Here is a 20,349-nt window from a genome sequence, read left to right as displayed (position 1 = left end):
GATGTTGCCATCCTCCCCTGGGGGTGTACCTTGATCCTCCGCGTCGCCAAAGAAACTTTCTATGGGTTGCAGCTTTCTCTGCTTGCTCGTCCTGCCCATCTTTTGATCTTAACTCCCAACGCCTTCCCAACATGGGGCCCTGCTTCCAGGCTATACTGTCCCAAGCATCAGGGGGTCCCAGGTTATATGACTCAAGGAGGGGCAGATTCTTCACTCACCTGACCTGTTCTCTGGTCTTTAGATAACCCCACACCAACTTGCTAATTAACCAGGCAACAAATTTTGTTCGCTGTGGTGTTAGCTCCCACTAGCCTGTATCCCTCCCCCACCTGGGCCTCTGCCACTCAATATTTCTTCCTGGTTCCATGCTAGGGTAGGATAGCTGAATTCCTCCTTAGCTCCTGCAGACACCCCTATGTTCCCCTCACATCCCCCGGCCAGCCATTCAGTCCTTGCACCAGACCATGAGCTTAGTTCCAGAAGACACTGGCACTGCAACTGATTCAGAGGCTTGGTGGGTAAGTTTCTCTGGCACAACCTGGTTGGGGCTGGATCTGTGTTGACCCGATCACAGGGTTGGACTCCACTCCCACTCCCTCCAGACATTTTCATGGGCTGTTCCTCTGCTTGGAATGTTCTCTGTCCTCATCTCTTCTTCCTCAGATTCCTTCAAGTCCCAGTTAAAAACCCCTTCTGTAGAAGCCTTTCTCAATCCCTCTCAATTCTAGTGCCTTCCATCTGTTGTTCAGTTCCTGCTTATTGTATATATAGCTTGTTTGTTTGCATGTTACCTTCCTTATTAGATTGGGAGCCTTTCAAAGGCAGGGACTATCTTTTGCTTTTCTTTGTATTCCTAGTGCTTAGCACAGAGATTGGCAAATAGCAGGTGCTTGATAAATATTTATTGACTAACTGACAAACACTGGAAAGACGTCAGCATGAGAGCAGATGTTCATGACTTCTCAGCCATCCCAGGTTAACTGTGAAGAAAGTCATGCTTTTCACTTAGATAGGCACAGCCATGTTTCAGTGCTACTGCTGTGGCAGCTTTAAACATAGCACATAGAATTATAACTGTTTTCACCTTGACTATTGATTGCACACACCATAGTTTTATGCATTTATTTTTCACAGTCACTGAGATTTGATTGAGAAAATGATATGTGCATTATATATATATATTTATATATATGTGCTTTATGAAACATCATAAGATATAGAGAGAACTTTATGGATGTATAAAACTAATTGTAAGAGGAGAAAAAAGGAAATTCAATACTAAAAGTCCAGGTGGAACTGTTAGCTTACTTAATTTACTTTATTTTGATATTTCAGTATATCCATCACCTCATAATTGTTGATATTCCTGCCACTGATATAGATTACATCCCACCCTTGCATTCTTATCCTTTGGAATTTTTATCCTTGTCCTTCCATGAATCGTCTGTGTAGAACCCATTCAACACACCAGAGAACTATCTTTCACTCTCTTATTATTTTATGAATACTGGAGCGGATTCTCCTAGAAATCTATAATCACTTAAAGGAGTTTGGCCTATCCATTCACACAGGAAAGATTATGTGGATAAAAAATATTTGCTGTCCAGATTTCAAAGTGCATTTGGATGGACATGCCATAGCATGTCTATACTGCTCAACAGTATAGACACATGTATGTGTTTGGACAAGTATATGTGTGTGTGTGTGTGTGTGTGTGTGTGTGTGTGTGTGTATGTATACTGTCTATCTGTACCATCTCTCCATACATACATACACCCATACATCCGTACACATGCATGCATACATACATGCATGCATGCATATGTATATGGAGAGATGGTCCAGATAGCACAGTGAGCTTCGCCCTGTATTGAGAAGCATGAGGAGGGTGGACTGGTTGACTTTTGGGAAACTGAAAGGCTCTTTTACTGACCTCAAGTATCTCAAGAAAGTAGAGGCCCATCTTTTAAGTACTCCCATTTTATTGGTGTTACTGGCAGCCACATGTATAACAGGTTCACAAAGTGTTTTAAACTTTACAACCCTACGAGGTAGATCATGCAAGCAGTAGTTTCCCTATTTTGAAAGTGACACTCTGAGAAGTGATTTGACCATAGTCATGTACCTAGTAAAAGCCTGAGACAGAATTGAAACCAGGTCTCTTGACTCCAAATCCATCATTTTATCTAGTATGTGTACCAGAACCAGCTTTGGGATCTGCCTTATTGAGGAAGACTTAATATACGCTAGAAATTTAGAGCTGGAAGGTACCTTAGGCACTAATTTCTATCTTTAGGAGCTCAAACAAAAAAATACTTATGGAAATTGTTATGTTTTGCTGTTTAACCTAGTTGAACCTTAGCTAAATAGTAATTAGTCAGAACTACAGTTTTGATGATCTTTACTAAATAAGAATAATGGAAAAACACCACAACCCATCTACCTTCATAAACTAAAGCCAAAAAAGAAATAGACATAGCAGCATTTTTTTTTAATTTTTGTTTTTTTTTTTTACATTTTCTTATTTAGCCAGGCTAACTAGGCTAAATAGAAAAACATTTAAATAACAACTTCCCTCTATATTTCCTTTTAAGGCTTTAGTTTCTAAAGATAGACATTAATGACTTGCAAAATTCAGTTAAACAGAATAAGGATGTAGTAATGAAGACTTCCTCTAAAAGTACTGTTATTCCCATGTGTGTTCACATTAAACTTATAGTCTTTAAAATGTTAACATTTTCCATGTTGACTAATTTCAAGATTTAATTATGGTACTATATATTCAACCAGATAGTCAAAATCCCAAGTTCTAAGTTTTATAATTAAAATGATGGCTCATCCCTAACTAGCGCAAACAGTGACATTATAGCAAGAATAAAAATTTTAAAAAGTGAAATATTTCATCTGTTTCAAAGAGGTGATATTCATGGTATTTTAAAATCTGGATTAAAATTTGCTATTAAAAGCTAATATCCTGTATAGTGTTATGTTAATGCTCTGTACTTCATTTTGATTCTACAGTTCTTAAACAAACAGTTTGGTTTTGTTGCTTATACAATCCAAGTTTGAATAATGAATTCTATGAAATGGTCACAGGTATTAGACTTTGCACTATTCAAAGTTAAAAGTATGTAAAATATGGTCATCAATTCCAGCCACTTCACGGGATTATTACCTTCTTTGTAATAAGGGCCTGGCTATGCTCTTCCACGTGTTCTTCTCCAGCCTTTGAGTATCATCAGGTGTCTTCTATTTTTCTTATTTGGACCTGTCATTTCACTGGTGTAGGGAACTCCTACAAGGAACCTCTGCAACTTAGTTTTAGAATGGCCTGGAGCATTGAGAGCTTAAGTCAGTTAACCTTTCCTCTTTGTCAGAGGCAAGACTTGAATCCAGGTCCTCCTGAGTTGAAGTCAGCTGTCTAGCTACTAGACCACATGGCCTCTCAGAATTAATATAAATCAAAATACTCTGAACCAGGGATTCTTTTTTTTTTAAATAATAAATATTTTTATTTATACTTTGGGATTCCAATTTTTATCCCTCTTTCCCTCCCTCCCCTACCTACTCCCTGAGGTAGCAATCATATATGGGTTATACATTTATGATTATTTAAAACATTACCATATTTGTCATTTTGTACAAGAAAACTTGATTAAAAGAAAAAAATGAAAGAGTGAAAAATAGCACACTACAGTCTGTTCCATCAATATCAGTTCTTTCTTTGGAGGTGGATAGTATGCTTCATCAATAATCCTTTGGGATTGTCTTGGATCGTTGTATTGTTGAGAATAGTCAAATCATTCACAGTTTCTCATCAAACAATATTGCTGTCTCTGTGTACAATGTTCTCTTGGTTCTGCTCACTTCACAATACATCATTTAATACATGTCTTTCCAGGCCTTTCCAAAGTCATCCTGCTTGTCATTTCTTATAGCACAATAATATTCCATCACCATCCTATACCACAGTTTGTTTAGCCATTTCCCAATGGATGGGAATTCCTTTGATTTCCAATTCTTAGCCACCAGAAAAAGAACTGCTTTAAATATTTTTGTACAAATAGGTCTTTTTCTCTTTTTAGGAATGTCTTTGGGATATAAATCTAGCAGTGGTATTGCTGGATCAAAGAAAGTGTATGAACATTTCTTTAGCCCTTTCAGCATAGTTCCAAATTGCTCTCCGGAATGGTTGTATCTTTTCACAACTTTTCACAACTCCACCAACAGTGGACTAGCATCCCAGCTTTCCCACATCCCCTCCAACATCAGAGTTGTTTTAATTTGCATTTCTCTGATCAGTAGTGATCTAGAACATTTTTTATATGATTATAGATAGCTTTGACTTCTTTGTCTGAAAACTCCTGTTCATATCCTTTGACCATTTATTAATTGGGGAATGACTTGTATTTTTGTAAATTTGACTCAGTTCTCTCTATATATTTTAGAAATGAAGCCTTTATCAGAAATACTCATTTCAAAAATTCATTCCCAGTTATCTACTTCCCTTGTAGTCTTGGTTACATTTGTTTTGTTTATGGAAAAGCTTTTTAATTTTATATAATTAAAATGATCTATTTTACATTTAATTTTATTCTTTCTCTCTTCTTTGGTCATAAATTCTTCCCTTGCCTATAAATGATTCTATACTCCCTTAATTTGCTTATGGTATCATCCTTTATGTGTAAATCATATATCCATTTTGACCTTACTTTAGTATATGGTGTGAGATGTTGTGAACCAGGGATTCTTAAGCTAAGGTCTGCAAACTTAATTTTTTTTAAATTTTGATTAGATGCATTTTAATATAATTAGTTTCCTTTGTAATCCTGTGTGTTTTATTTTGTGCCTTTAAAAACATTATTCTGAGAAGGGATCAGTAGGCTCCTTCAGAGTTCCAGTGGACAAAAAAAGGTTAAGAATGTCTGTGATAAGAAAATGGTGTGTTTGAACAATAGCTTATTAAAATGACCTACTTAATTTAAGAAAGTGCTGTGTTTTAACCTGGCTGTTTTCCCTGAATGATTTTATATTTCTTCCATTTTCTTTTTAAGAAAAAGAGCTTCAGTGGAAATCCCCTTTCTACTTCATCCAAGGAGCAGATCCACAATTTGGACTGATGAAAGCCTGGGCACTTGGTGATTGTGAGAATTGTGGTGATGAATGGGAAGAGGAGATCAGATTAACAGAACAAGCTGTGCAAGCTATTAACAAGCTCAACCCCAAGCCTAAATTCTTTGTTCTATGTGGTGACCTCATACATGCCATGCCCGGTAAGACTTAAGAAATTTTTGGTGATTTTTCTTCTTTAACTAGTAACGTATATATTTAATATGCAAAATAAATGGTCGATCAAAAAAGAAGCAAGTGTTCTTTGCTTCTTCTTGTGATCATTCCAGCATTATGGAACATAGGAAAATTTGTATTGGTTTTATATTTAGATTTCAAGGAGATTAATAAGAGTAATTAGGCAAAGCAACAGTTTTTATAATTTTTACTAAATATGAATAATTGAGAGGATCACAGTCTACCACCTTTCTTTCATTTCCAAAAGGAAAAACTTGAATTGCTCTTAGGTCTCTATGTCTATAAATGAAATGTTTTTTATTAGTTTCCTCCCTCTCATTTCCCACTAGCTTTCTTTATTCCTGTTTTTTCATATTATTTTCTCTATTCCTATCCTTTTTTCCCTTTTTGTTTTTTCCCTTTTTCCTTTTTCGCATTTATTCTGTTCTCCTTCCTCCACCCTGTTATAATATTGTGTAAGAGCAAGCCCAGGAAGAAACTTTGCCGCAAAAGGAAGTGGCTATTACCTAGTGAAGGGGTGAAGGATGAGCTATACCTGGTTCCAGGTCTACAGAACTTTGTCCCAGGGCACAAATGTTCAGAAGGATCATTTCTGCTCTTCACAGCAAACATCATCCGCATGCTTGTCTCACCTCATTGTCCTCCACTGGAATATGTATGCCTCCCCCTCAGGGTGGTACCCCAAGACCAGGTACCTCCAGAAACCTCCCTTCCCTTTCCATATACTGTTTTCTTCTTCAGTGGCAAAACAGACTGTAAAAGGGATGGACCACCTGCTATCTAGTGAGGCCCAACTGGCCTCAGCCCTGCCTTCCTCCCCATCCCTCAACCCCCAATTATCCTAGTTGTAGCTTTGGCAGTGCCCCCCACCACTGGTACTTCAGCAACTTTTTGGTGCCTTTCAGCTTAACATGGAAGAAGGGGTAGGGGGACATTTATTAAGGGAATAAGCTTTTATTAAATACATCTCCTATGTGCCAGGCATTGTGCTAAAATATTAACTCAGTTGACATTCAAAGTGACCCCTTGAGGTATTATTATCCCCATTTTATAACTGAGGCAACAGAGGTAAATACATGTTAAGTGACTTGCTCAAGATTACATAACCAGTAAGTATCTGAGACTGGATTTGAAACTAGAACTTCTTAACTCTAGGCCCAGCACTTTATCAATTGCAAAATAATCTAAAGATTACAATTTTTAAGACCAAAGCTTTGGCTTTGGTAGCAATAGTTCTGTTTTTTGGTTTTGTTTTTTTTTGTTTTGTTTTGTTTTGGTTCTGCGGGGCAATGAGGGTTAAGTGACTTGCCCAGGGTCACACAGCTAGTAAGTGTCAAGTGTCTGAGGCTGGATTTGAACTCAGGCACTCCTGAATTCAAGGCCGGTGCTTTATCCACTGTGCTACCTAGCTGCCCTGGTAGCAATAGTTCTGAATCATCTACTGACTTTAGCTCCTAGGGTGACACCTTAGGCTCATCAATTTCTACTAAAAATTTCTACTTTGAAAGCTACATTAAAACTTTATAATTCAAGTATACTATGTAGAGATATCATAGTTATAAGAATCAAATGAAAATACATGGAAGTCCTCTGTAAATGTTATAGGCACATACAACCTAATGAGTTTGGGATTGTTAAAATTATTATCCCATTTTACAAATAAGGGACTAGACCCAGAGAGGTTAAATAATTTGCCCATGGTTCTACAAATAATGCTCTTTGTACTCTAATGTGCTGCATGAAAGTCCTCTATGTATCCAGAATTGATGACACAGACTCCATTAAAACTTGTGCAATTACTCTTCAGAGCCCATTTCTTCATACTACACAGAATTCTAACTAGCCTACTTCATTTACCATATTAATTAGAGATTCAGTTTTGTCATGTTTGACTTATATTCAATTCAGTTCAGCAAACATTTATTATATGCCTACTGCATGATAAGAGTTGGTGATACAAAGATTCCATGCCCTCAAGGAGTTAACATTCTAAGATGACTTTCCATGTAGTTTGTTTTGTAAAAATAAAGCTAATTTATTTTGCTAAGGATTTTTAGAGAAAAGAATCTCATGGGTTTCCAAGCCTCCCTCAAACTAGAAGCCTCAAATTATACAAGTATAAAGAGGCTGCAGGAGCCACTGCACTGACAGTAGTTACAGGAAGGGAAGAATGAAAGAAAAATCTGTAAAAAAGCAGAAACTCAAAAAGCACAGCTATGTGGAGCCATTGTTACTGACTGTAACAGGTCCTGATGATGATACATTACAGCATATTACATGACAGACAATTTATTTTCCAAATGATGACCCTGAATCATCACAAAAAAAAAGTTTTCTTGCTTACAGAGGTAAATCTTAAGTAAATCAAAAAGAATCCTGCTAGTCAAAATTGCTTTTCCACTGAGGTTTCCAGAAAATTGGAGTTTAACCACACTGTAGTGGCAGATTGAGCAGGACCAAAATATCTGGAAAACTGTTTCTAAGGAATCTTTTTGAGTTAGGTAGTTTCTTTAAACCCTGGTGAAGCCTACCTCATTATATTCTTCAGTACTAGGCAGGATAGTTCACTCAAAAACACATTATGAGTATACTTTGTTTTTTGCTTGGTTGATTTAAGGAAGATACAGTGCTTAGCATTTTTCTGTCCACTGGTTTCCTTGTTTAAAAACAAAACAGAACAATGTAATGCATTTCCCAGGATGATTATATAAAATGTTCCTATAGGTGTTTATTAGCTTGTTCTAGATTATGTTATGTATTCTGGCATATCATTTCAAAATGGGAATTTGTTTAAAGCTTTCCATGAAATGACATTGCCTCTTCAATACAATATATTGGTCCAATGAATTGCAAAATGTACTTGCAGTGGTCATCACAGACCACTTTTGTCAAACTGTTTCCCAAATTGCACCTGGAAATTTTTGAACATTTGTCTTATTATGTAAGAACACAGTGTTACATGAATAGAATCAATGTGCATATGCAGTTTTCTGTTTTGAAAGTTTGTACTTGTAGCACTTTTATAAGAATCAGTGAAAGACCCCTAGTATATTGAATATTTTAGTTTGAGATTAATAAAGTTTTTTAAATAGAGTAATCTTATTTTTTAATATCCAAAAAGGGAGAATGAGGATGCTGGACAAGCACTACAAAATTGTTTGCTTTATTTATTGATTTGCATTGTGTCAATAATTAAATGCTAATTGTTAATCATTTTCATAGCGAACATAATGCAGATTTTAATACTCTGTAAATGACATTATCTCAATGCAAAAGTTTAAAGTTCAAAATGAATAAAAATAGCTTTAATAGCAATAGTGTTTATTATTTAAAGTCAGCATTCTTTCCATTATAAATACTAACAATAAAATTTATCTTAATAAAAATGAAAGGCTTGGATCAGATTTGGGACATTTATTTCATTATGAAACAGATATTCTATTTCACTACAGTTTTGGGGGTATGCCACTGTTTTCAAAAACTTTATAGGATAAAACAGATAATAAAATAATAAGTTAAAATTACCAAAATATTGAAGCTATGGGTTTTAATCTCTGTCTCTTGAGCCCAGTATTACTTTTAAAAACACTTAAAGTTGAAGCATTGACCTACTTAATTGTGCTCAGGAGCCTTATTAATTTTTTTTCAAGCCTTATTAATTTTAAACAAAGACAGACATATGAGAGCTTCTGATAAAATTTGAACATAAGCTTTTTCATTGATCCCTAATAATGCTCTTGGATAATATTACAGATATGCTCTTTAATAGAACTTTATATTTTAAATCTAAGCTTACAGAAAAATCAGGGGGAATTAATATGGTTTTTGAAAATCACTGGAGAATTACTAGTGAATTTCTCTCATGTCACTGTAACATGATTTGATCTTCAAAGTTACAATTTAATATACAGCTTTAATGAACATAAAAATTTTATATGTAAAACAAAGTACAGTGCTAGGACTTGTTTGTATTGAGTTTAGGGTGTTTTATGGAGGGTTTTTTTGGTGGGGGGGTAAGTTCCATGTTAAAGTTGTTTTCATCTCTTAAAAAGCATGGTGTTAGAGGACAGATGATAGAGTATAGACAGGGAATTGCTTAAGCTCTCCCAAATTTCCTTCCAAACAACATAAAAATAATGCCTCATGACTGGAAAAACCCACAACATTATGTAGTTTTTAAAAATACAGTGAACAACCATAATTCCAGAGGACCCACAATGAAGCCTGATATCCACCTCCAGATAGAGAGCTGATAGATTCAGAGTGAAGACTGAAGCATATATTCTTCTATTTCTTTCATTTTCTTGCTTTTTGGGGAGGGGAAGAGGTAGGGGGGACCTGGCCAATGTGTTCATTTGTATTGCATGACTGTACAAATGGTTTCTGTTTTTCTTTTTTGTTTGTTTTTGGTTTTGGTTTTGGGGTTTTGGGGGGTTGGGCAGTGAGGGTTAAGTGACTTGCCCAAGGTTACACAGCTAGTAAGTGTCAAGTGTCTGAGGCTGGATTTGAATTCAGGTCTTCCTGAATTCAGGGCTGGTGCTCTATCCAACCACACTCCCTAGCTGCCCCTGTTTCTGTTTTTCTTGCTCAATGGGTTCAAGGGGGAAGGGAGAGGAAGAAAACAGAAATGAAAATAAAGTAAAATTGAATTAAAAACTTTTAAAAAGCATGATGTTAAGCAAAGGAATTTACACAAGCTGTCATTAAAGACTAAACTATTTAAAGGAAAATTATTTTTATTTTCCCCCAACCCAATATATAAGTAAGTATAAATAGCAAGAGAATGACATTCCCTTGTATAGTACTGCTGAAGTAGAATTTTAAAAAATAAAATGTTCAATAAGTTAACTAGTGATTATACTTTAATCTTCTAAACATATACCAGACTTGGTCTTTATATTACAAATATTTAAATTTTTTTAATGAACAATCTAGTGAAAATAGAAATTGTTTTTCATGTTTCACCTCCTGACAGAATTTTCACAACTGTGGGACATATCACTTTTGTGGAAACTTGCTCCTGGTAAATAGCATCAACAATGGATAAATTATATCTTTGCCCCACTGGGCTGGCTCCTTTCAGGATCCATGTCTCATTTGATTGATTGCTGAACTGAGTTAAGCAGCTCACTCTACTTCTGATCTAGTTTCTTACCTGATGTGGCTGCGGTGTTACCTCTCAGATGTCTCTGATGGCTCTCCCAAGCTTAGCAGCTGCCTGGGCACTCACTCTCCTCTCAAGATACTCATTTACCTAAAATGAGGAGAGCTAAACACAAAGGGGACAAAAGGAGGCAGCAGTGTGCTTATGGAACACAGGGTGACTAGTCTGGAGATAGGGCAGCTTCATGCTCTGAAGGATGAGGGAAAAGGGCTCCTCCATCACACATACCTGAAAGCACTCTTCCCCCACCCCCAGTCCCACAGGCTTCCTATACTTGCTTGGAATGCTGGGTGAGCGTGCTGCAAAGGATGGGTATAAGGGGATGCTGTATTCCTCTCTAATTTTTGGCATTTTTGTGCCCTCAGCATATCTTGGGAGCTCAGTAGTTTTTTTGTTCCAAAACCATCTTCTGGGGTCCTCAGAATTCTTAACATAGTCCTTTTCTAGTGCTTCATACTAAAGTGTTAGAATTTGCCCATGTGGCACAGGTGTTACACAGTCCAAAACTCACAGGCAGAAAGCGCAGTTAACGTCCTAAATACTGAATTGTGTAAATTCATCAAACAGCATTTTATGTAGGTTTATCAGTTTACAGTGCACTTAGTCTTTAACAAGGACCTGTTCCAACCCAGGCAGATAGACCAAAGAAATGATCATGGGAGAAATAATAGCAAGCAAAGAGAGAAGAAACAAATGAAAAAAGAGATTTCTCTCTTCAGAGAAACTCTAATTCCAAGTTCCCAAACAGGAGGAGCTCTCCCCAAAGAGATAAAGGGCCTGGGATTGACTGGAAGCTGTTCACAATTCTTCCAAGATTCCTTTCAGCAAAGGGCAATCCAACCGTTCTCTCTCCAGCTATCCTTTTCTATGAAGGCTGTGTACTGGAGGTGTGGGATAAGATTTCCTCTGGATACTTGGAGGACGCTTGAAATATCTCCAATGGATCCTTACCACTAAAAAGGCGATCCTAATGGAATTCCTAAGTCACCCCAAAATAGGACCAGCAAGCATAGTTCAAAAGGAGTTAAAACAGAGTCTGGTAAACTTTAACCTCAGGTGGCACTCCCAAAATGCATTTAGTATTCAGGGTTCCTAGGAATCAGCTTCTAAAAACCCACACAAGGTGCCTAATATTTAACTCAGTTTATTTTTTTAAATTTATTTTTATTTTTAATTTATGGAATAAACAAGCATTTCCATAATATGGTATATATAAAAAGATGATTGCACATTAAACTGCAAATCTCCTATGTACAACTTGCCAGTCCTTTTAAATATACAACAGTTATTATGTAAATTTTTTTCCTTCCATTCTTGCCCACTCCCCCTGCCCTAGAGATGGCTACCGTTAGATACACATTATACAAATATACATGTATATACATATATATGTATATATACATATATACATAATATATATATATATATAATATTGTTAAGGACTAAAATTCTAGCTAGTCTGTCTAAAATATCTAATGAGTGGTCGCCAATAAATAATAAGCTTTAGCAAGAGTTAGGCTTTTAAGCATTTATTAAGGAGAATAAGAATTTGGTAAAGAGAGAGAGAAAGGCCTACATTCATCTATCTATTAAAGGGAGAGCACATTTCTAGCTCTACTCTCCACCAGAGTCCAAAAGAAAGAGCCCGAGACAGAGCCCCCGTCTCTTCCTTCTTCCTCACACAAGCAGACGTCACTTCCTGACGCCAAAGAAAAGACTCCTGGTCTTGTCCTGACCTTCGCTTCATGGGCGGAACTCTTCTACAGTAAGTCTCCAGCAGGTGGCGTCATTCCAATCATTACAATATGTAAAATTATTCTATACTTCTATTTATCAGTTCTTTCTCTGGATACAGATAACATCTTTCTTCATATGCCCCTTATAGTTAATTTGGGTATTTATAAAAGTCAAAACTTATTTATTCAAAGTTGTTCTTAAAACAGTACTGCTATTACTATATACAATGTTCTCTTGGTTCTGCTCATTTCATTCTTCATTATTTTGTGTCTTTCTATGTTTTTCTAAGATCATTGAGCTTATCATTTCTTATAGCATGGTAGTATTCCATCACAATCACATAACACAACTTGTTGCACTATTCCCCAAATGATGGCCACCCATCAATAAATAATAATAAAAAATAATAATAAACAACTAGCTCAGTTTAGAGCATGCCTTAATAGGCTGCATCCTTAACTATTTAGAGAATTCATTTGTAAGTAGGGACAAATGGGGGTCATGGCAGAAGGAGAGTGAACTATTGGCAGATCCCAAGTGCTAGACCTTGTCATAGCTAGTGGGAACAGTCAGCATCTTTTATTGCATTCTGTCCCTCCCCACGTCTTCCTGCCCCCTGGATCACATAGTAATTCTTAGGCAGCCCTTGGCACCTATCTCTTTTTGCTCTTGTTCTCTGGGGAAAAGGGCCAGGACCCTTTTGGTAGCAAAACACCTCAGCCTCCCACAGCTAGTTAGGGAATGGGGTGCTGCTGCTCTATAGGGCTTCTTCAGCAACAGCCAGCCATGTCCCTTCCTGACTCTCCCTTTCTTCCCCTTCCCTTGAAGTTCCCAGGCAGGGCCAATGTCCTGCTGAAACCCATCTCTAAACATGTGTTTAGAGATGCAAGAGCCTGCCATCCTTTTGTTTTCCCCTCCAGCTTTGGAAAGCAACATGATGAAGTTGCAACAGTGCTGAATTTGGAGTCAGACCTGATTTCAAACCCTGGCCTGCCACTTAGTACCTGTATGACTTTGGGCAAATCATTAATATTCTAGACCCTCCATTTCCTCACCTATAAAATGAGGGGATTAGAGTAAATGAACTCAAAGGGCCCTTCCATCTCTAAATCTGTGGTGCTGTGACAATTAATGCAGCACAGTGATTATGTGCATTATTTCGTAGTTTTATTATATGTTTAAAGTTTATGTGTTATAAAATAATTGTAGTAAATTCTTAATGTTATTTGAATATCAACTAAGAAAATTGTTTGAATATGTTGTTTTATGAAAAGTATAGAGGGTTTGACTTTTTTTTTAAAAAAGAAATGTTTCATCATATAAAGTTTGGAAACCAGTATACAAATAAGAATTCCTGTTTCTACCCTCTTTTCATCCCTATTTAAATATCCCCTTTATAGTGTTATTGGAGTAAAGTTTCTTCTACCTAGATCTATCCATGTCACTTCTGAGCTGAAATCTTTAGTCACTTCATATTGCCTACCATGTAAAATTCATATTTCTTAGCCTAGTATTACTGACTCTCCAATATCTGGTGCCACTTTAACGTACTAACCTCTCAAATTATCCCCCTCCATGTACAGTGGGCAATCCCTAATCAAACTGCGCTCTTGTCAATCTGCTCTCAAAACTCAATGTTCCTCTTCCTTATCCACCTTATTCCTATTCTTCCTATTCCTCAGTGAGCTCAGTGACTAGCTTACAGTTGGGACTGGACTTGAGGAGAGAGATTAAGGCTAGACATCTAGATGTGGGAATTCTCTCTCTGCCTAGAACTAGTCACTGAAGCCAGGGCAACTGAGGAGATCACCCAGGAAGTCTAGAAAGAGAGGAGAGCCTCAGTGCAGACTCACACTTTAGTGGATAAGATGAGAATGTTGATCTTGCAAAGGAAACTGAGAAGGATCAGCAAAGAGGAAGAGAACCAGGAGTAGCAGTATCACTGAAGCTAAGGGAGGAGTGTCTAACAGGGACTATCAAAAGCTCCCAAAAGTTCAGGTCTAATAACAGTAATAATAATTGCTAACATTTACATAGTGCTTACTCTGCTGTGCACTGTGCTGAGTGCTTTACAAATACTATCTCATCTGATCCTTATAACAACCCTGTGATGTTATCTGTGATATTATCCATATTTTACAGTTCAGAAAATTTAGAAAGTCAGAGAGATCTGCCCAGGTTCCCACAGCTACTACGTGGCTGAGTCTAGTTTTGAGTCCAGTTTTGAATCCAGGTCTTCCTGACTCCAGACCTGGTACTCTATCCATTGTACCATCTGTTGGTAATTATATAAAGATTATTGAATTTGAGAGTTGAAGGAGATTATATGTACTACATTTTTTTTTTTTTTGGTGAGGCAATTGGGGTTAAGTGACTTGCCCAGGGTCACACAGCTAGTAAGTAAGTGTCAAGTATCTGAGGTCACATTTGAACTCAGGTCCTCCTGAACCCAGGACTGGTACTTTATCCACTGCGCCACCTAGCTGCCCCACTATATTATTTCTTTAAAGATCCCTCCTACCATTAAGACTCTAATCCTTTACTTTTATTCATATTTGGAACATGAAGATGAAAGAATAGAAGAGCATTTATTAAGTGTTTGCTGTCTTCTAGGCACTGTGCTATTAAGCTAAGCCCTGGGAATACAAATATAAAAATAAGACATTCTTTGCCCTCTCCAACAGGGATATACAGCCACTATAATGGAATGCTGGCCATCGATTAAAGTATCTGGAGTCAGAGACAGATCAGAGTATCTGGAATCAGAGATGGCATCTTGTTCAGTTGGGCAGTCAATTGGTGTGCCTTTTCCAGAATTAGGGTAGTAGAGTGGGGGAAATAGAAGAGTGGATGACAAGACAGTAGGGATAGATAGGCAGATAAGATATAAAGCATGGCCTGGCCGAATAGCCTGGGTTGTTTTAAAACATGCATTTTGAAAAGAACAAGCCACCATTTCAGTTTGCAGTTTCCCATACTGACCTTCTGGTAGGCCTGAGCACTTGTTTATAGATTTTCATTGTCTTGGTTACGGTTTTCATTTTGCATACTGTCATCATTCAAGTGACAAAATAGTATGGAAATGCTTTTGTAAATATTCCAGTCTGGACTTTGCTTTAAAAATTATCCTTTTAGTCTAGATCCATCACCCCAACAATATAATTAACCATAACCTCTTAATTCTGTATTTGGTGGCAAAGGTCCATAAATCTTGACCTCAAATGAGAAATTCCAAAATTTAAATATAATCTACTTCTTTTTTGATACACAGAAAAAAGGTTTTATAAACGAATATGTTATTTGAACTAATATTAGTTCCTTCAAATGAGGGCTGTCAGAAGAGACAGGTGATGTGCAGAATGAAGAGCAGATAACCTAGGAAGCAATCAGATGAAATGCCTGGATTTGTTACCACTTCATATCCATTACAAATGCTGTTAAAGCAGCTAAGTAATCAGTGACAATGCCTCCATAGACTGATGCTGATTAAAAGTGGTTTGAACTAATTTACCTAATATCACTAATTAGGAAACTCAGAATATTACTTGAAAAGTTGTTTTGATTAGGTATGTGATCAGAAATAGTATTTTTGCAAATAGTTATTATTGTCTGTGGAAATTTTTCCTGTTCTTTCTTTTCAGTCCTTGCTGTTGGTTTCCAGTGTTTGAATCATGAACTATAAAACTAAAAATAGATAATTTAGCATTTAAGAGAGAAAGGAGTTGCCTTGTAAGGGATCATTGTCCAGGTGGCTCAATTTTCTGCTCCCGACTATGGTCTTCTTCCCCTTTGTGTCATACACTAATTTTTCTGTCTACCATATGTGGTCTAGTGGAATAGAACCAAGGAAATCTTCTACTGTCCATCCTATAGATTCTTTAGAGGAAATTACACTTGAGAGGTAACCAAATTTACCAAAGAATTACAAAATCTCTGATGAATTTGTATAGCATAGAAAAGGCCAGACTTTTACATCCTATCTTTTAACTGATTAAAATATGCAAAGTTTTCCTCTATGCTAGTTTTTACCCTAAACACTCATTTCCTGGGAATGGTACACTTTACCTCCTTGATGGGCAAGTTTTCTCCTACTAAGTGGAAAAACTAAAAAGGATCATGATCCCAAAGGGGTTGAATTACCAGGTAATTGGTCAAATGATCAGAATGGGTAATAAAAAAAATAATGAGGGGTTGGAAAATGAAACTCATTTAAATGCTAAAACTGCTGAGAACACACATTTCTTTAGAGTACTAGAATTTAGAAACCTATTTAACTAGGTTGTTAATTCTCTTTTTCCCCCTACTTCCTGAAGAGTTTATCAGTAACTATGGTAGACCCTATATAAATCGCTTACCTCCTTTTTTTGTAAGCCACTTGTTGTGTATGTAATGCATACATAGAGCATGCTGTGGAGTCATAATACAGAGCACTGGGCCTGGAGAAAAGAAGACCTGAGCTCACATCTGGCCTTAGATGCTTACCAGTTGTGGGACCCTAGACAAGTCATTTAACCTCTGACTGTCTCAGTTTTTCCAACTGTAAAATCAAGATAATAATAGCATCTACTGGGGCAGCTAGATGGTGCAGTGGTTAAGCACCGGCCCTGGATTCAGGAGTACCTGAGTTCAAATCCGGCCTCAGACACTTGACACTTACTAGCTGTGTGACCCTGGGCAAGTCACTTAACCCCCATTGCCTGCAAAAAAAAAAAGAAAGAAAGAAAGAAAAAATAATAGCATCTACTTCCCAGAGTTGTGATGAAGACCAAATGAGATCATATTTGTGAAAAATGTTTAGCACGGAACCTGGCACATAGGAGATATTATGTGAATGCTTATTCCCTTCCCTAGTGCTGCCATTATAATCTATACATGTCAGTTTACAAGTAAGGAGATTTGAAGAAACTTTACATCAACTACTATTTAGTAAGTTTTTGAAAAATTCTTATGTAGTATACATTCTTCAACTTTTCTTTAAAATGTATCATACTGGAGCACAGCAAAGATGGCGGAGGAAAGGCATTAAACACACAGAGCTCCTGACACAATTACCTCCAAAACAGAAATAAAACAAGTCCTGGAGTGGCAAAACACACAAAAAGATGCTGAAATTATTTTCCAAATGGAAAAGGAGATAAAAAAACTGTCTGATGAAAATTATTGCCTAAGAACTAGGATTGAACAAATGGAAGGTAGTGACTATATGAGAAACCAGGACACAGTAAAGCAAATCCAAATGAATAAAAAAATAAGAGGGCAATATGAAATATCTCCTTAGAAAAACAACTGACCTAGAAAATAGATCTAGGAGAGATAATTTGAAAATCATTGGACTACCTGAAAATCATGACCAAAATAAGAGTTTAGACAGCATCTTCCAAGAGATTGTCAGGGAAAATTGCCCTGATATTCTAGAAGAAGAAGGCAAAATAGAAATTGAAAGAATCCACCGATCACCTCCTGAAAGAGATCCCAAAAGGAAAACCTGCAGCAATATTATAGCCAAATTCCAGAGTTCCCAGGTCAAGGAGCAAATATTGCAAGCAGCTAGAAAGAAGGAATTCAAATACTGTGGAGCTCCAATAAGGATAAAGCAAGATCTAGCAGCATCTACATTAAAGGACCAGAGGAGATGGAATATGATATTCCAGGGGACAAAGGAAGTGGGACTACAGCCAAGAATCATGTACCCAGCAGAACTGAGTATAATCTTTCAGAGGAAAAAAATGGGACTTCAACGAAAAAGAGGACTTTCAGGCATTTGTGATGAAAAGACCTGAACTGAATAGAAAATCTGACTTTCAAATACAAGACCCTGGAGAAGCATAAAAAGGTAAACTGGAAAAAGATTTCATGAGGGATATTAAAAGATCAAACTGTTTACATTCCTACATGAGAAGATAATACTTCAAACTTATAAGAATATTCTCGGTAAGGAATTCACAGAAGACACAGGTCTGAACTGAATATGAAGGGATGATATCTGTAAAGCATTTATGTTTTGTTCTTTATGGGGCAAACAGGGTGGGGTGTCTCATGTCTGGGGTTAGATTAGGGCTTGGGGCCTCCTGGGCCCAGGGCTGGTGCTTTGTCCACTGTGCCACCTAACTAACCCGTGATGACATCTTTAAAATAGGGTTGAGGTGTAGGAGGAATCAACTGGGGAATGGGGAAGGCAAGAGATGATCTGGGAAGAGGTAGTTCACATAAAAGAAACAAGAAAAAAGCTTATGGAGGGGAGGGGAAGGAGTGGAGGAGTGAGTGAACCTTAATATCATCTGATTTGGCTCAAAGAAGGAATAACATACATACTCAAGTGGGTATAGTAATATATTTTTGCCCTGAGGGAAAGTGGGAGGGGAGGGAGATAAGGATAGGGGAAGGGGGGAAGGGTAGATTCCAGGAAAGAGCAATAAAAAGCAAAACACTTTCAAGGAAGGTGAAGATGTTCTGCGTAACTGCACAAGTATGACATATTGAATTGCTTGATTTCATAGGGAGGGTTGAGGAGGGAGGGAAGAAGAAAATTTTAGAACACAGAATTAGCTCAAAGACCTTAATCTCATCAGAGTGGGCTCAAGGAGGGAATAACATTCATACCCAATTGGTAGTAACCTATTTAACCCTACATGAAAGTAGGAGGGGAAGAGGATAAGGAGGGAAGGGTAAAAAAAGGGAGTACAGAGCAGTGGAGGGGACAATCAGAAGTAAAACACCTTTGAGGGGGAATAGGGTAAAAGAAGATAGAAAATACAGTAAAATGTATCATACTCTGCCTTGTCAGGTAGTTAAATCTATTTAAAGAATTATACCTTGACATTGTGCGGTGATCAACTATGATAGACTTAGCTCCTCTCAGCAGTACAATGATCCAAGACAATTCCAAAGACCTCATGTTGGAAAATGTTCTCCACAACAAGAAAAAAGAACTGTGGAATCTGAATGCAGATTGAACCATACTATTTCTACTATTTTTTTTTGAGCTTTTATCCTTTTGATCTGATTCTTCTTTCACAACATGACTAATGCAGAACTATGTTTAATGTGATTATACATATACAACCTATATCAGATTGTGCTCTGTCTTGGGGAGGAGGAGGTGAGGGAAGGAAAAAATTTGGAACTAGAAATCTTATAAAAATAAATTTTGAAAACTGTCTTTATGTGTAACTGGAAAAAAATAAAATAATTAAGATTGGGGAAAAAAGAAGGAAAACAAAAAAATATATAGCTTGAAGTATTTGGGTAATAGAACAACTATGACAGTAAATTAATTGCAAAAAATCCCTTCTAGTAGCTCCTGCTCTAATAAGCTATAGCTGTTAGAGGGTAAATGAAATGAATCTTGTCTAATAATGTGCATAATTGAAAAAACTGCAGAATCTGATTAAGCTTGGTCTGTTAGTAATGTGATAACAGATCAGCAAGTGAGTAATGTTTATGCTTGCAAAGTTTCAGATCAATGAATTTATATACATATGCTAATTAGGAAAGATAATAAAAAACATCAAAAATGAGAGTTTTAGCACTGAAAATTCACTCACTATTTGGGTTAATCTCTTAAGATGAAGAAATAAATCATATAATTCAGTTCAGTTCAACATCTATTAAAATGCTGCTAAGTTCAAGGTACTATGCTAGGCACTCAGGACACAAAGACAGATATTAAATAGTGCTTTTTTCCCATCATAGTCATATTATTGTGCAAATTAATCCCATCTATTTTTAGTTATTTGATGCACCTTTTGGGTTTTGATGATTGTGTTTTTTCTTTTTAATTTCTTGATTTCCCTGGATTCAAATGATCTTGAAGTTGCAGTCATTGTGGGGAGGGCACTAGAAAATCTTTTAATTAAATAATCTCATGTGAAGGAATAAATAATATCTTTGGAATAAAAGATCAATATATTATTGTCTTTAAAAGTAAAATTTGTAAGTTACATGTAAATTAAAATTGTTATATTGTAATCCCCAAATGAGACCAAAAGAGCTAATTTAGTCTTTCTGTCTCCTTTTTTAAATCATAAAAGTATTTTATTGTTTTCCAGCTACATGTAAAGATAGCTTTCAGCATATGTTTTTATAAGATTTTGAGTTCCAAATTTTTTGCCCTTCTTCCCTCCCCAAGTCTGTCTCCTTAT

The 20,349-nt window shown here is 36.6% G+C and overlaps 1 protein-coding gene across 3 annotated transcripts in view; it reads left to right on the top strand.

Annotated features, from left to right (window-relative positions):
- Window positions 1–20,349, top strand: part of CPPED1 (calcineurin like phosphoesterase domain containing 1) — a 131,745-nt gene that overhangs the window by 35,362 nt on the left and 76,034 nt on the right. For all 3 annotated transcript variants that reach the window (XM_043978901.1, XM_043978903.1, XM_043978902.1), the window contains one exon: window positions 5,055–5,273. In XM_043978901.1, coding sequence (XP_043834836.1) covers window positions 5,055–5,273 — 219 coding nt within the window. The remainder of the gene's footprint in view (window positions 1–5,054; window positions 5,274–20,349) is intronic.

The sequence above is a fragment of the Dromiciops gliroides genome, chromosome 1, assembly GCF_019393635.1.
Source record: "Dromiciops gliroides isolate mDroGli1 chromosome 1, mDroGli1.pri, whole genome shotgun sequence".
In the NCBI taxonomy this organism is placed as follows: domain Eukaryota; kingdom Metazoa; phylum Chordata; class Mammalia; order Microbiotheria; family Microbiotheriidae; genus Dromiciops; species Dromiciops gliroides.
Note: the sequence above shows the minus strand (reverse complement) of the source record. Positions and strands in the feature narration are given on the sequence as shown.